Here is a 14,579-nt window from a genome sequence, read left to right as displayed (position 1 = left end):
AAGTGTCTGATGCCACAGGTGAAGGTAAACAAATCTTCCTTTCTGGGGAATCTCGGGTCTTGGGAGAAGGTGGAAGGGACAGAAGGTGAGCAGGCGTCTTCCTGGTACAGCACACCCTGAGAAGAGCCTCCTCCTGCTGGCCTCCTAGCCCCAGCCCATCTCGAATGATTTATCACTAGCACCTGGGTCCTTGATTGGCACAACCATTTCTCTTAGGGAGAGCTGAGGAGCGGGCATGGGTGGAATTCCGAGCCTTTTTTCTTAGTAAACTGCGTTTTTCAAGCGTGGCAGAGATGCTGCGCGGTGCACGGTTTGGAGGGTTTTTTTCTGCGCGGAGTGGGCACGCCCACCTGCCCAGTCCTGAGCTCTGGGACCCAGAGTTGCAGTGACCTACGCCTGCCTTTCTGCATGCTCTTCCGTTTTTAAAAAGTGCCCGAGGTCTTACTGTAAGATTGAGAGAGGGCGACAGTATTTTCTTTAGTATCAAGGGCAACGCGGTTATTTCAAACCTCACAACGAGAACCCTCTTACTAAATCGGACTGTATCTTCCCAGGCGGAAGGGCAGAATCTTCCGTCTCCCTTATGGAATTTTCAGTGCTTTGTAAGATTTTCAGCATTCCCACTGTGTAATGGTGAAAGGCAATAAGACATTCAGAGAAGAATCAGGATTCCGGTGGACTAGCAAGGTCGAAGAAGTGTCCATAAATAACCCCTGCCTGCAGCATCGCAACAACAAAATCACTGTGAAAACGAGGAAAGAAATCACTGGTTACACTGTGTCACCCAGACACAATGATCAACTCAGTTTTGCCCTAAAGAAAAAGAAACTGGGGTGGAGGAAAGAGGACACCATAAATTAGAGAGGAGGGTGCCTGAGGGTTGGCTTGAAAAGGCGGAAGAAAAACAGCCACGCCAGCCCCTCCAGGTGTTGACCCTGGGGCGCAAGGAAAGACCCGGCCAGCACAGGGCCTCTCGGTCTCTGGCCGCCTGGCGCCATCTGGTGGAAATTTTTCCGTGAACGCCTTATACCGCGAGGGGCTTTCGGAACGCGGCAGTTTGTTCAATCCGTCTAAATACTGCAAAAAGAGAATCCTTAAACAGCGTGAGACGAAGGGAGAGTGGAGGGGTGCGGGCCTGGGCAGAGATGGCCGGTCCGCTTCCCCCAGCCCAGCCCCGGGCCACCTCTATGCTCGGGTTCCCCTTGTGTGTGGAGCGGCGCTCGTGCGTGTTATTAACCTTCAGATGTGATCAATCAGGAGGACTCCTTTCCCCATCACCAAGGGAACAGAAGCTAGGGGGGGGGAGCGTATAGTGGGTTGGAAATCGGACCCTTTTCTCTACGGAGGCACTCGGTAGTGTGCGCCGGTGGAGTACTTGGGGAAGCTCCGAGCAGGATGAGAAAACTGAAGTGAAAAAGAGATGGAGTCCTCTACGGGTCTGCGAGTTCTCTTCTCATCTCTGCGTCCTTTGCTTTTACAACGAACCTGGCTCAGTAGAGAGCCAGCAAGGACATGACCCAGGGAGAGGTTTCCGCTCTCGGAGGCATCAGAAAGCTGGGGGAGCCGCGGGGCAAGTAACAGACGCAAAGCTACAGCTCCTGTCTTCTCGAGGATATGGTAATGGGGGAGAGGAAAGGGAGGGAGAAGCACTCAGCGAGGCAGAATTCTTCACAGAATTTCTCTTTTCCTTCTCCTTACCCGACCCTCTGCCTAGCTCAAAAAACAGAGCGTGTTGAGTACGTTCTGGATTACTCATAGGGCTTTTTCTTTTCTTTTTTTCCGGGTGCAAACCCGTGATCTGGGTTTATAATCGCCCTATAAAGCTCCAGAGGCAGTCAGGCACCTGCAAGGAGCCCCGCCGCTCTGCCCACGAGCTGCCCCCGCGAGCAGCGGCCTCGTGATTCCCCTGCTGAGCCGGTCCCCGCCTCCCCACTCCGCCTCCGCCTCCCCCAAAGCCAAGCAGCCGTCTCTTCGGATCGCTCTCCTCTCTTCCAGGAGCTCGCGTGCGGGACGGTGCTAGCAAAAGAGAGGCTGCATCTGGAGGTGACGCCGGGCAGATTACGCCTGAGGCAGAGCCGGGCCGAGCCGGGCAGATCGCTGGGCGCTACGCAGAAGAGCGGCAGGAGCGCGCGGCTTGCTGTCTCCCAGCCTAGGTGGGTAAGCGCGCAACCGCCGGGACCTTCCCAGTGCCCAGTTGTGATTGTTCAGCTGGGTCCTGTTCAGCCGCGGTTTCATGGCCAACCCCCACCCCCAGAGTCTGTCGTCTATACCCTCCTGAACCGAGAGCTTCCCGCCCGCCCCAGTCTTAGCTCCCGGTTCCTGCGCGATGCAGAGACCTCAGCCTTCACAATCATCCTATCCCCATCAGCGAGATTCATGCCCCGAGGACGCACAGAGGCTGAGGCTCACGCAGGAGTGGAGAGAGAGCGATTTTCTCCTCCGCTTCCCGGCTGCGAGCACCGGTCTCACCAACGGGCTCCTGGCCAGCAGCAGCCGAAGGCGCGACTCAGAGCGGTAACCTGTTACTTCCCCAGAAACCGCTGTCTCCCAGCTGCCTACGTTGCTGTGCGAGTGCGCGCGCGGGGCTAGGTATGGTGGTCCTATGGAGAGTGTGGAGGCGGTGGCCTGCGGGCGCTACTCTGCAGGCTCTTGTATCTACCCAGCTTTGCCCGCACTCTCTCTGTTCCCTGGCCTTCGGAAGCCATCGCACCAATGCTGAGCGCGGAGAAGGGACGCCGCGCACCTATCCTTATCTGCCGCCTCCCACCCGCTGGGCACAAGTTGGTTTCCCCGGTGATATTCCCCTTTCTTGCCTCCCTCACCCTCCCCAGGTCTGTACAGCGAGAAATCCGGGGTGGAGGGGAAATACAGAAACAAGAATGGAGCCCGGTTCTTGGCTTCGAAATGGCTTAAAGCGGGTGGGGCAAGAGGGAGACGAGCGAGGTTCCGACTCGCTGCTTTCTGGCTGTCTGGAGTACAAGGTGACTGTATATCTTCCCCAGCCAAATCCGAGGGAGACCGTGAAAAGACAAACCCCTTTTTCTCCTCTCACCTTGTCTCACCAAAGTCCCCGTTCCCTGGAGCAGTTAGCCTCCTTCTTTTTAGGGAATTAGCCAGACACAACAACGGGAACCAGACACCGAACCAGACGTGCCCGCCCTGTGCGCCCTCCTCCTGCTCACCAGCCCCCCCACCCGCCCCGCGCCCCTCCCGCCTGCCCGCCAGCCGGCTGCTGAGACCCAATAGGGCTTGTCACGGCTGGGCTGGAAAATCGCGCACTGAGTCTCCCTAGCCCTCCTAGCCCAGCCGCCCGAACCCGCGCGACCTGCACTGGCCTTGGGTTCCCCTAGTCTCAGCGCTGCGCTCCAGGTCGCGCCACCGCGCCGCCAGACTGGAGAGGAGCCCGGGGCTACGTTGCGAGCGCCCGAATCCCAGAGCTCGCGTGCACGTCTCCTCCTCCCCCAGTCCCCAACCTGGCGCTCCCCCAACCCAGCCCGCCAGCTGCCCTTCCTTTCGCCTCTCCCTAGCCCAGACTTAAGCGGGAGCGTCCGCGCCCCCGCCCGCTCAATCGCCTCTCGCGCTCCTGGACCCCGGAAGCCCTCCCCATACAGCTCTCGAATCTCTTTGCAGCCTTTTCTAGTGCCCGACCGGCCGAGGACCCCGGACAGCAGAGGCCTCGGGACGACCGAGCTGATGGCGTCTTCGACCCCTTCTTCGTCCGCAACCTCCTCGAACGCGGGAGCGGACCCCAATACTACCAACCTGCGCCCCACAAGTAGGTCCTGCTCTAGTTTCCTATCAAATGATGGGGGCGCTGGACCTGAGGAGTCTGCGCTGGCGTAAAGGGAAGGGGGAGCGCGGAGATGATGGAGGCTAGAAAGAAATGGGGCCCTGACCCAGGTCTCAACCAGAGGTCGTTCGACTGCCAGGGATGCTAGGTGATTCCAGGGCGCTAAGAGAGTGGGAACCACACAGGGTCGGAGCGGCGGCGATCTTTCGCTACGGGTGAAGGACGCGCGGTGAGTGTTGTGTTGTGTTGTGTTGTGTGTGGTTTCTTTGCTAGGTGAGACGACCGGGGTCGGTGCACGGGGAGATGTGAGGAGCTGGGAGACTCAGCGGGAATAGAGTTTTCTATCTCCAGATTTCGTTGAGCCGAGATCTGACCCCTCCCCCTCCGTCTTTCCCCCTGGAAGTCTATAATCAGCGGAAATTTCGACGTTAATTGCAGCTTTTAGAAAACTCGGGGTCCCTAATTGCTCCAAATTTGCGTCGAGCTATTGACGAGTGAGGGAGAAGCCAGTGGCGAAAAAGGAGCATAAAACGTTCTGAGATTAAGCCTCTACATTTTAGACAATTAATTACATTTCAAAGACCAAAAAAAAAAAAAAAAGTGGGCCACATTCTGAGTGGCAAGAAGTGGGGAACAAGGAGGAGCCCAGAAGGTTTGCCAGGGAAGAAGGACAGAGCAGCCCTCTCTTTTTTCCGGGCCAGGAGACCTGTCAGCAGTGGACACCTCCCAAAGAGTGAAAGGGGGAACGAGATAAAAGGTGGTGGGAAGATTTATGTTTCCCCATCCCTAGCTCGGCGTGGCTCTTCAACCCATTTGTAGAATCTGGGCATAATTCGGATTGATTTCCTACCTCTTTGTAGAGGTGGGAAGATGGAGAAATTGTTTTCCGTTTTCCACTTTAGATTGAAATGGTCTCCCTCCAAATCTATCAGCTCCAGAGAGTAAGGGCCCCAAAATTTTTGTATAAAAAGGGGGCTTAAGGGTAGTACTGTGATTGGAAAGAGGGCTCATTGCTTCGCTTTTATGGCACTTTCTATAAGCTTGAGAAAACATCAATTGTTCTCAACAAGGAAGGTTGGCAGGGGGCGGAGGAGGGAGTGGTCAGGTAAGCCCTTTATCCTACCCATAGGTGCTGCCCTTGGCTTCTTGGCAGAAGACCTCCTCTTAAATTTTTAGACTGCTTTCCAGTTCCCTTTGCAGCTCCGATGCCCCACCCCTAGGGAAGCTACAATTACCCACACAATAAAGAGAGACTCAAGAGAGCCGCCAGCCTTGGTGGCTCATGAGCTGCACACTGGCCACCAGAGCTGCTCGGAGGCCTGAGTGCCTTTGTCTGTTGCTGAGGCACAGATGGATTTCTTTTCCAGTTCTCTCCACATTTCCCGCCCCTTTTCTGCTGCCTTGGCAAGGGTGGGTATCCATAGTGTTCATCCACCCTCGAGTCCTGCACCCCCATCACGCCCCTACTTCCCAGAGGCAGCCCCCAGTGGAGCCCATGTGCCCAAACCTAGGTCCAGACCCAGTAGAGGCACTGACCTGAATTCATTTGTGGCCTGGAGGTCGCGCCCGGAATTCGCCAAGGCAGAGGGAAGATCCTGAAACACAGGTTCTGAGAAGCACCTGTCTTGTTTCCCGCCCCAACAGCCCAGCTGCGGTGAGCATCCCAGGCTGCACTCACTCACCTGGCTCTCTACCCACTCTTGCCTGCCCAGCTGGCTCCGCTTCTCTGCCCCTCCAAGGTCTCCTGGGAAGTGGCTTTGCTTAATTCACACAATTTTACACAACCTCTTACTGCAGCGACCCCGCCTCTTTGCCCTAGACCACTCAGTCTTCCCTACATCAAAGGGGCTCTCTCACTTCCTCTTCCCATCTCACTCCCTTTCTTTCACTGTAATCCCCAACTCTAAAAGGCAGTGCAATGGGTCTGAACTCCAAGCCATAGCTGAGTGACCTTGGAAAACTCTCCTCACCTCTCTGAGCCTCACTGTTATTATTTGTGAAAATGAGTCTTAGATTAACACTCCTCTTGCTTTATAAGATTATGAGGATTAGGTGGGATGAAGCAGTTTACAGTGAAAGCACTGCACCGGGTGGAAATAGCACTTTACCTTAAAGGTGCTGTTACTGGGGTTTAGCTTTCGCACTGATTTACTGTCTGTTGCAGGAACTCCATCTGTGACACGCTGTCTCTCTGACACGCTGTCTCTCTGACGTTGGGCTAGTTCCTCTCCCCGCTGAGGCTCTGTTGTGCCTCGGGTTTAATGGATGTCATTCTCCTTATCGCAGCCAACATTCGTGCGGGGCTGAAGGCACCGGCCAGGATGGGGTGGGGGATGGGAGGGACTAGAGACGCCTTGCTATGAGGAATCTGAGAATTTCTCGCTAGGCCCACCACACCAGGTCGCACGCGGGCTCCTCAGGCACCCCTGTACTCCTAGATGGAAGTTGAATCCTGAAGGCAGGCTAGACACTGAGGAGTCTGAGAATACGGCAGCTCCTGAGTCCCCGATTTAGACCTCGAGAAAAAGTGTCTGATTCCCTTTACTTCTAGAGATGCCGGAGGGAAGGGTTAATGAGGGGCAGGTTAGGAAGAGGGGGCAGGGATGAAGACCCCAGGCGCACTATTGTCTTACTGACTCCCCAGTCCCACTGAAGAGCAGCCAAGCGAGCCCGATCATCTAGTCAAATACTATTTTTCACCCAATTAATTCCTGAACTCTTCCGCGACCCCATTTCATGCCAGTTTATTTTAAGCTGCCACTCGGCTGGAGACCCGCCAAGAAATTATGAGACGCGTTGGTCCCAGATGTCTCTTGTGTTCCCTTTCCTGGCTGCTGTGGTCGCCCTTCGGGCAGAGACCAAGGGACAGGGCCTGCGGGTGGGTGCTGGCCAACTGAGGAGCCAGCCCTGTCCCACTCCGCGACCCCTCGGCGGCCACCCGACTTGAATGGCTGGGGTCGCTTGGAGGCGCAGCAGAGCGCGGGGCGCGCGGCCTCTCAGAGACACTGTTCCCTATCTGAAGTAGAATCGGAAAGGGACTGTGGTGGGTTCTCTGAGGGCACGAGTCTCCCTGTCAGCCCAAAGGTCAGACTCAGCTCGTTGGGGAAAGAGCTATTTAATGAGGCGCACTGGCAAAGACTTGCCCCCACCCTCCCCAGAACACCTTTGCCTTCGACCGGGTCCCAGACTGTCCGAGCCTCACTGAACGCACGTCTCTTGCTTTCTAGCGTATGACACCTGGTGCGGCGTGGCCCATGGATGCACCAGAAAACTGGGGCTGAAGATCTGCGGTGAGTGAAAGGGCCCGCTGGGCCCCAAAGGGCTTCGAGGCGAGCTGGCTTGGCGGGTTTGGGAGAGTGGGATGTAAGCGGAAGGGAATCCTGGCTTCTGAATGTTTTCGTAAGTGTCTACAGCCCCGACGCCAGGCGGAGACGCTCCTCTGCGGCTCTTGACCTTCATCTGCCCTCTTCTGACCTGTTCCCAAGGGATCTTTTCCGATAGGGTCCAGGGGTCGGGGCTCCCCTGGCTGGGGACGAGCACAGCGCCCCAGCACTACAGCCTCGCTCGCTCTTCGTGCCCCGCGCTGGGGCAGTTCTGACCGGAGCGCTCGGCCTGTGTGTCGCGAAGGTGGAGTAAAAAGGTCTGGCTTTCCTGGAGAGCAGGCCTAAGACGAGATACACGGCTAAGACGGTGGCTAACGCGTCGTACCTGTTCCGCCTCCACCATTGCGGGTTGAAAGTGGGCTTCTCGGCTCGACATTTTTGCCCCGAGATGTCAAAACGGATTCAGATTGCGTTCTTTGAGGCCTTGGAGACCAAAAGAAAGGATTGCCAGCAGCCCTAGGTGGCCTGCCTGGAGGAAGTGCGGGCAGTGCAAGCTAGAGGTTTTGCGGAGCTTGCCGTTGAAGGGAGAGGGAAGGGAAAGGGGGCCAAGGGGGCGTGGGGCCGCAAGAGGGAAAGAGGGGGTGTCGGGCACGATTCGTCAGAAAGGAAGGAACAATAGATCTGGGAGCTGGAGGGGAGGAAAGAACAGCTCTCCAGAGACGTGAGGATCCGAAATGAAAACGCCCAATGGGGTGTGATTTTTTTTTTTTTTTTAAGGAAAAAAAGATTTGTTCGAAGGGACACAGCTGAGTGGCTCCGGCTGAACAATGAGGACTTGCTTTCCTTGCTACATTTCACCGTCTAAAATCTCTAGGCTTATCGGGCCCAGAAAATACGGACGTCCCCGGGCAGGGGCTGGAGAGGCGGGGGAAGATTAACGAGGGGCTTATTCAAAGGCAGTCGCTCAGCTGCTGCGCTCGGGAGATAGCAGCGGCGCAGGCGTGGGCGCGTGCGCCCACCCAGCCCCGCGAGCAAGCCGGCGAGCCCGTGGCCTCTGGGACAGATCTTCCTGGGGCCCTGCATCCTGGGGCCCCAGGGCGGCGGCAGTTGGTGGCCTGAGCAAGAAGACTTATTTAGCAGTTTCTGGGAGAAACCCACTTTCCCCTGCCTGACTGCGCGGCGCCCTCCCTGCGATTCTGGGGCTTCGTCCCCTTGATCCTAGGAGCAGCAATTACGGCGAGGAAGGGTTGCTCAACTCCAGGACCTAGGCGTTCTGCGGGAAAGCCCAGCCTTGGCTTTGGCCCTCTCCCCTGCACGCGAGTCCTGGGGCCGCGTCCCCGCGCGGGGGCACCAGGCGGCGGCCGAGCTTTGTTCTATAAATAACCCCCTCCCCCCGCCGCCATTCCCGACTTAATAGCCCGTTTCGCGCCAGATCCCTTCGGCGGCCGCGGCGCTTGGCTTCGTCAGCCGTCATTGTCATGCAGCTGGGCAAGCAGAACTGAGCGGGCCCTGGGCGCCCGCCACGGTCGAGGGCGGGGTGCGGGCGGCTGGGGCCGAGAGCTGCTTTCCCCGCGATGCAAGCTTTGCCTGGAGGGCGGCCCTCGTCCATCCTGGTCCTAGCTTCCTGGCCTCGGTCCCGGGCGGTGCCCCCTGTTGCCCCGACTACAGCCCTTCGGAGTCTGGGAGAAAAAAAAAATCTAAACGCCGCTTCGGGAGACACACCCGAAGTGCCCCGAAAGGGTAGAGGGGCAGGAGCATCCCTGGATCCGGGATTAGGTGTCCCGGAACTGGGGTCCGCGAACTGGGAAGTAGAGGCTTGCATTAACTTCCTCGGAAGAGGAGCTCTGGCGGAATTTGGGGGCTAGCATCCTCTGGGAGTTTCTTCTGTTTTTACCCTCCTCCCCAACACTAATTTCAAGAAAGTTGCAACCCCTGTAACAGGAGAGGGCTGGCAGTTTGCCCACGGGAAACTGGCTTCTGCTAGTATGCAAGCTTTGGGGGCCACAGGCTAGAAGGCTTTACAATAAGTTGGATTCTGAAAGGCAACACCGAGAGGATTTGTTTTTCCGTACTTTGAGCCAGCTTGGGCTTTCCATTTTAGTCTAGCTCCCGGAGGCAAAGTGCAGTCTTTGGTTTTGACCTGAATCCACAGCCGGTCCCCTCCTCCTCACACAGATACCCACCCCGCTTTCATCCCAGGCCTTTGTGGGCTTGTAAGGTGCCCTCTTGGCCTGACACTATCCAGGTTGGTTTGACCTTTCACCTTAAGATGGTTGAGGGGACTAATGGTCATTTTCTCATTTCCAAATCCATTGCCCTGGGTAACCCCTATTAAACGTTTCAGTGCCTTGCCAAGATTCAACCTCTTTCACTCTCCTATCCCCATCCCCAACCAGAAAAACAAAGCTGCTAGGAAGGCCCTTGGTCTCACTGGTGGGACCCTTAGTTCTGGAGGCAGAATCACCTGGGAGAGCAGTCAGCCAGGAGAAACCCCAGGACTTGCCAAGAGGTGGAAAGCAGGGTGGTTGTAGGTACGATGGTGTGACCTAAATAGAAGGAGATACAGGGAGCCCTGAGTTCTGTTACTGTGCTCTGCTGACTTACTGGTGAGTCCTTGGGGCTCAACCACTTCTTTATGCAGAGCTCCCAAACTGGCTCCCAGTTACAGCCCCTGAGCTGTTTCATTTAGCCCCGTGCAGTGTGTTTACGTGTGTGTCTTATTTTGTGTCAGTCACCAGCTTTTAAACATAGATTTCGAATTCTCTATGCTTACGTTTCTTGAAACTAAAAAAAAAGTGTTTGAGGTGGGGGAGAGATCTGGCAGGGTACTCATATCCCAGAAAAGTCAGGAAAAGAACCCCGTTCTCTGATTTACTGCTGCTAAGTCACTTCAGTCGTGTCCGACTCTGTGTGACCCCATAGACGGCAGCCCACCAGGCTCCCCCGTCCCTGGGATTCTCCAGGCAAGAACACTGGAGTGGGTTGCCATTCCCTTCTCCAATGCATGGAAGTGAAAAGTGAAAGTGAAGTCGCTCAGTCATGTCCTACTCTTAGCGACCCCATGGACTGCAGCCTACCAGGCTCCTCCATCCATGGGATTTTCCAGGCAGGAGTACTGGAGTGGGGTGCCATTGCCTTCTCTGACCCCTTCCTCTAGGGAGATGCAATTCCATGCTATAGCTTGATGGGTGACAGCATGGGCTTGGGCTTCAGGCCTCACTTGCTCCCTTGGCCAGGTAAGCCTTATGCCAGGCTCAGTTCAAAGCCCCACTTGGAAACAACCAGCTTGAACCCAGTGCTTTCTAATTCCTCACACTTCCCCCAACTCATGGGGCTGATTAGGCCTTTGAGTGTGGGGTCGGCTGTGAGGAACCAGCAGCAGAGCCCAGAGAGGCCCCACTGAGGCAAGTGGAAGAGAGCCGAAGCTGCGGTCAGCTTTGATCAGGTTGTAGCACCTCTTTGCCTCCTAAGACTGTTAAGTGACCAGTTGTTCACAGGCTTAAAGTGAGTGAAAATCGTTCAGTTGTGTCTGACTCTTTGTAACCCTGTAGACTATACAGTCCATGGAATTCTCCAGGCCACAATACTGGAGTGGGTATTCCCTTCTCCAGGGATCTTCCCAACCCAGGGATCAAACCCAGGTCTCCTGCATTGCAGGCAGATTCTTTACCTACAGTCTGAGCCACCAGGGAAACCAGGTCCTTATAGCTGAGATATAGAGCAAAAGGGAGTACAGTCTGCATCAGTCTCAGGGGCCTCTGCTTCTAAGACCACTTGCTAGCCAGGGAGGTTGTCAAAGCACTAACCTCAGTGTCCTTGAGGACATTGTCCACCACCTCATCATCCTTGGAGAAGCATACAGTTCCTTCCAGAACCTCTCAGAGCCCAGAGAGGCTGGGGCTATTGACCTTTTTTTGAGGCTCCCAATACTTTAGAAAACATATACCTTCCCAAAGAAGTGTTATTGTGCAAATCATATCCATTAAATGTTTACATTAGCAAATTAATGGCTTTTATCATGGATTATAATGTAGTATTGGCTCAGATGGTAAAGAATCCGCCTGCAATGCAGGAGACCTGGGTTCAGTCCGTGAGTTGGGAGGATCCCCTGGAGAAGGGAATGTCTACCCACTTCAGTATTCTGGCCTGGAGCATTGCATGGACAGAGGAGCCTGGCAGGCTACAATCCATGGGGTCACAAAGAGCCGGACACGACTGAGTGACTTTCACCTTCATAATGTAGTATAAGTTGTGCTATGCATGAGATAATTACAAGATGTATAGAACACACTAGTTCCTAGTGCACTCCAGGAAGTGTGGTTCAGGAATGGGATGCAGGTTTAAAGTTGCGTTGTAATTGTCATCTTCCATTCCTATTAAGACACCTCTGGGAATGCCTGTGTCAAGAAATCCTTGGGAGATAATCCCCAAAGCCCAAATGCAGGTCCTGGTCCTTTCCCAGAGGAAAGGAGATGCTCAGGGGTTTCAAGGCAGAGACTTTTCCAGGGAGTGAGTCAGAGCCAACCAGAAGTTAGAGACCTGGAGAGCGGGAGTTCAGCAAGGCGGGACCTCATCTCCATTAGGGCACCTGGACATGGTCTTTTCAGCCTGAGAGATTCCACAGCTGCCAGTTCTGGGCATAGGGGAGCAGTCTTACCCAGGAGCCAGGTGATCCTGCACCCCTCTGGTAAGTGAATGAGGGCTTCTGGTTTAGGACTCTAAGGGTTCGAAGGAGGAACTCAAAGTAGGAGAAGAGGTGAAGGAGAAGATGCAACCCCCATCTTCATATCTAAGTGTGGAGCTCTATTATAGGGTATCCCCAGCCTTCTGATGTCCTATGGAGCTTTAGTGATACTTTTAAAAAGTGCTGGGAACAGTTGAAGTCCTGGTACCTCTGCCTTTCTAGTCTTCCCTCCAAAAATAGACCCTGCTCCTGCATGTGGGAGGATTCTAATCACCCGGCCTTCCCCCTGCATTCCTCCTTCCTCCACCCCTCACCACTGAATTGCAGTCCTGGGGAAGTAAAGCTGAATTTCCCAGAATAACTTGCCTCTCTTCCAACCTCTTGGGACTTTCCTCCAAGCCTGCCTTGTGACATTTGTGACTCCCCAAGGATCTTGGAATCTACAAATACAGCTTTGGGGTCACCAAGAAACTTAGAACTTTCTTCCTCTTTTCAGGGTGTTGTATTTCTGACTAAGATTGAGACTGAGTTGAAGGAGATGAGGGAAGGAACAGAAGCAGGGATGGGTGGAGGTACTGAGGGAGGAAATAGTGCTCTTGGCTGGCAGAGTCTCCAGCCCTTTCAGTTCAGCCTGCTTCTGGGTTTGCCGCTGCTAATGTTTGCACTGCTCTCCTCAAACAGGAGAGACTTCCATCCCTTCTGAGAGGCAGAGGGGAGGGCTTTGACTCCCCCCTGGACTCAGAGTTTATCTCCATGGAGTTCTTCTCAATGTATTACATTGTTGGTCACCAGCTGCCAAACTGTAAGCTCCTGGAGAAGAGGGGATCTCTCTCATTTATCTTTATTTGTCCACCATCCTAAATGCTTAGCTTAAGTCCTTTTCCACAATAGGTGCTCAATATGTATTTATAGAATTAAATGTCACCAGACATAAAATTTTAGGCTTTCTTGTCTCTTTATCCAATACCTTTATTTAAGAGGGGAGGGAACAGGGAAAGCTGTACTTCAGGTTTGGGTCAAAAAATTAAACTTATATTCAACCCTGGTAGCATTTACCTGGTGTACCCAAGGAAAGCACCTTCCCCAGTGCTCAGTGCTGGTCCTCACCTCCTCCTCCCTCTGGCTGCACAGCCCGTAAACCCAGTACTGGCAGCATCCTCTCTGTTTGCATCCCTTCCCTTAAAACCCCATCCTGGGGCTGGTTACTGGAGTGGAAGCTGTCCAATTGACTTAATTCTGCATTCACTGTCATGTTCAGAGAGGAGAATGGGCTTCACTTACTGTTTTTCTCTCTTGCATGACTGGGTCTGTACCACTGATGACACTTGACACTGCCCCCTCCCCGCCTGAAGGCGAGCAGTGCCAGGGCCCTTACACTGAAAACACAGACACGTGGCTTCTTCTCAGGGGATGCGAGGATCCTGCTTGGAGAGTCAACCTGGGCCGGCAGCTAATCCTGTGAGGCTGGGAGTTCGCTGCCCTTCCTCTGACCCAGCTTCTTGTGCTACAGGCTTTTTGCAGAGGACCAACAGCCTGGAAGAGAAGAGCAGGCTTGTGAGTGCCTTCAAGGAGAGGCAGTCCTCCAAGAACCTGCTTTCCTGTGAAAACAGTGACAAGGATGGCCGCTTCCGCCGCACAGAGACAGACTTCTCCAACCTGTTCGCCCGAGGTACTCCCCACCCCCACCCCAGCCCCAGCGCTAGCCAGTAGGCTCCTTATTGGAGTTTCTTTACTTTCTCCTGAAATTTTGCTGATCTTACCAAAAGAAGTTGTTATTCCCTCTGAAGCATCATGAAACTGCTTTCCCAACATCTGATTAGAATATTCTCCCTCCTTCCATACTGTCCAGGTCACCATCCTTTGAAAGCTGGATGAGGATAATCAGTAAAACAATCAACTCTAAAGATACTTGCAGGGACAAATGTAGATTCATAGAATCTGAAAATCCAGAACAAGCTTACATATAAGAAAATCCAGTGATTCTCTTAATAGCGTTTATGCTCCAAGAGTAGTGGCCACTACAACAACAAAATCGCCCTGTGGAGAGCTGTGTAACTGGGCCTCATGACCAAATTGCTGTCCTAAAGCTCGTTTTTCTTTTGAAGATCTTTCAGTCACTATTGCTGCCCCTACAACAGTCTCAGCAGGTGCTTTCCCAGTCTTTCTCGATGAGCTCAAAGGTAAACCCATCACCACACCCTTCCATGAGCTCCCCACAAGCCGTGGAGGCCAAACAGGAAGAGTAAACAAGACTAACAAAATATGAGAGGGGTAATCTGAAGAACGGACAAAGAACATCATTACAGCCAGTCTGTTCTTGAGCTGTGACTGACAACTTCAGCTTTTCTCCGTGGCTGCCTTGCCTGTCTGACTCTGCCTAACAAAAGTTGGAACGCAGAATCATGTCCTGGCATCCCAAAGGCCGAGCTGCAAAGGATAAGGTCAAGAGACAGGCAGGAGTTCCCTCTCCCACCCTCCTAAGCTTCATCTTCCAGTTCTAGTTTTCAGTCCAAGGACATAAAGAACCACCGTCTTCAGGGAGTCCTCAGCCTCTACCCACAGAAGCCTCACCTTCCATCAGCAATAGATCAAGCACATCATAATAACACCAAACCAAAAGCCCAGTGTCTGAGCCAGATGTACAGAGACATACCTGGTTCTAGGGCAGCAAGACAGAAGCCCTGTACATCACATGCCTGACAGGTGCCCAAATGAATAACAGTGGTATTGAGCAGTGGTAGGCTGCTCATGGCTTCTCAAAGCTTTCTATTTATGAGCATAT

General features: G+C 54.0%; 1 protein-coding gene across 2 annotated transcripts in view; it reads left to right on the top strand.

The window, feature by feature from the left end:
- The first annotated feature begins 1,303 nt into the window (after positions 1–1,303).
- GAD1 (glutamate decarboxylase 1) overlaps positions 1,304–14,579 on the top strand; it is a 39,729-nt gene continuing 26,453 nt past the window's right edge. The window contains exons 1-5 of one of the 2 annotated variants that reach the window (XM_005202330.5): positions 1,304–1,617; positions 1,996–2,153; positions 3,631–3,775; positions 7,018–7,080; positions 13,308–13,466. In XM_005202330.5, the coding sequence (XP_005202387.1) occupies positions 3,694–3,775; positions 7,018–7,080; positions 13,308–13,466 (304 nt within the window). In that variant the 5' untranslated portion in view covers positions 1,304–1,617; positions 1,996–2,153; positions 3,631–3,693. 2 annotated transcript variants of the gene reach the window in all.

The sequence above is a fragment of the Bos taurus genome, chromosome 2 (assembly GCF_002263795.3).
Source record: "Bos taurus isolate L1 Dominette 01449 registration number 42190680 breed Hereford chromosome 2, ARS-UCD2.0, whole genome shotgun sequence".
NCBI classification, from domain to species: domain Eukaryota; kingdom Metazoa; phylum Chordata; class Mammalia; order Artiodactyla; family Bovidae; genus Bos; species Bos taurus.
The sequence above is the reverse complement of the archived record's forward strand: the minus strand, read 5'-3'. Positions and strand labels throughout refer to the sequence as shown.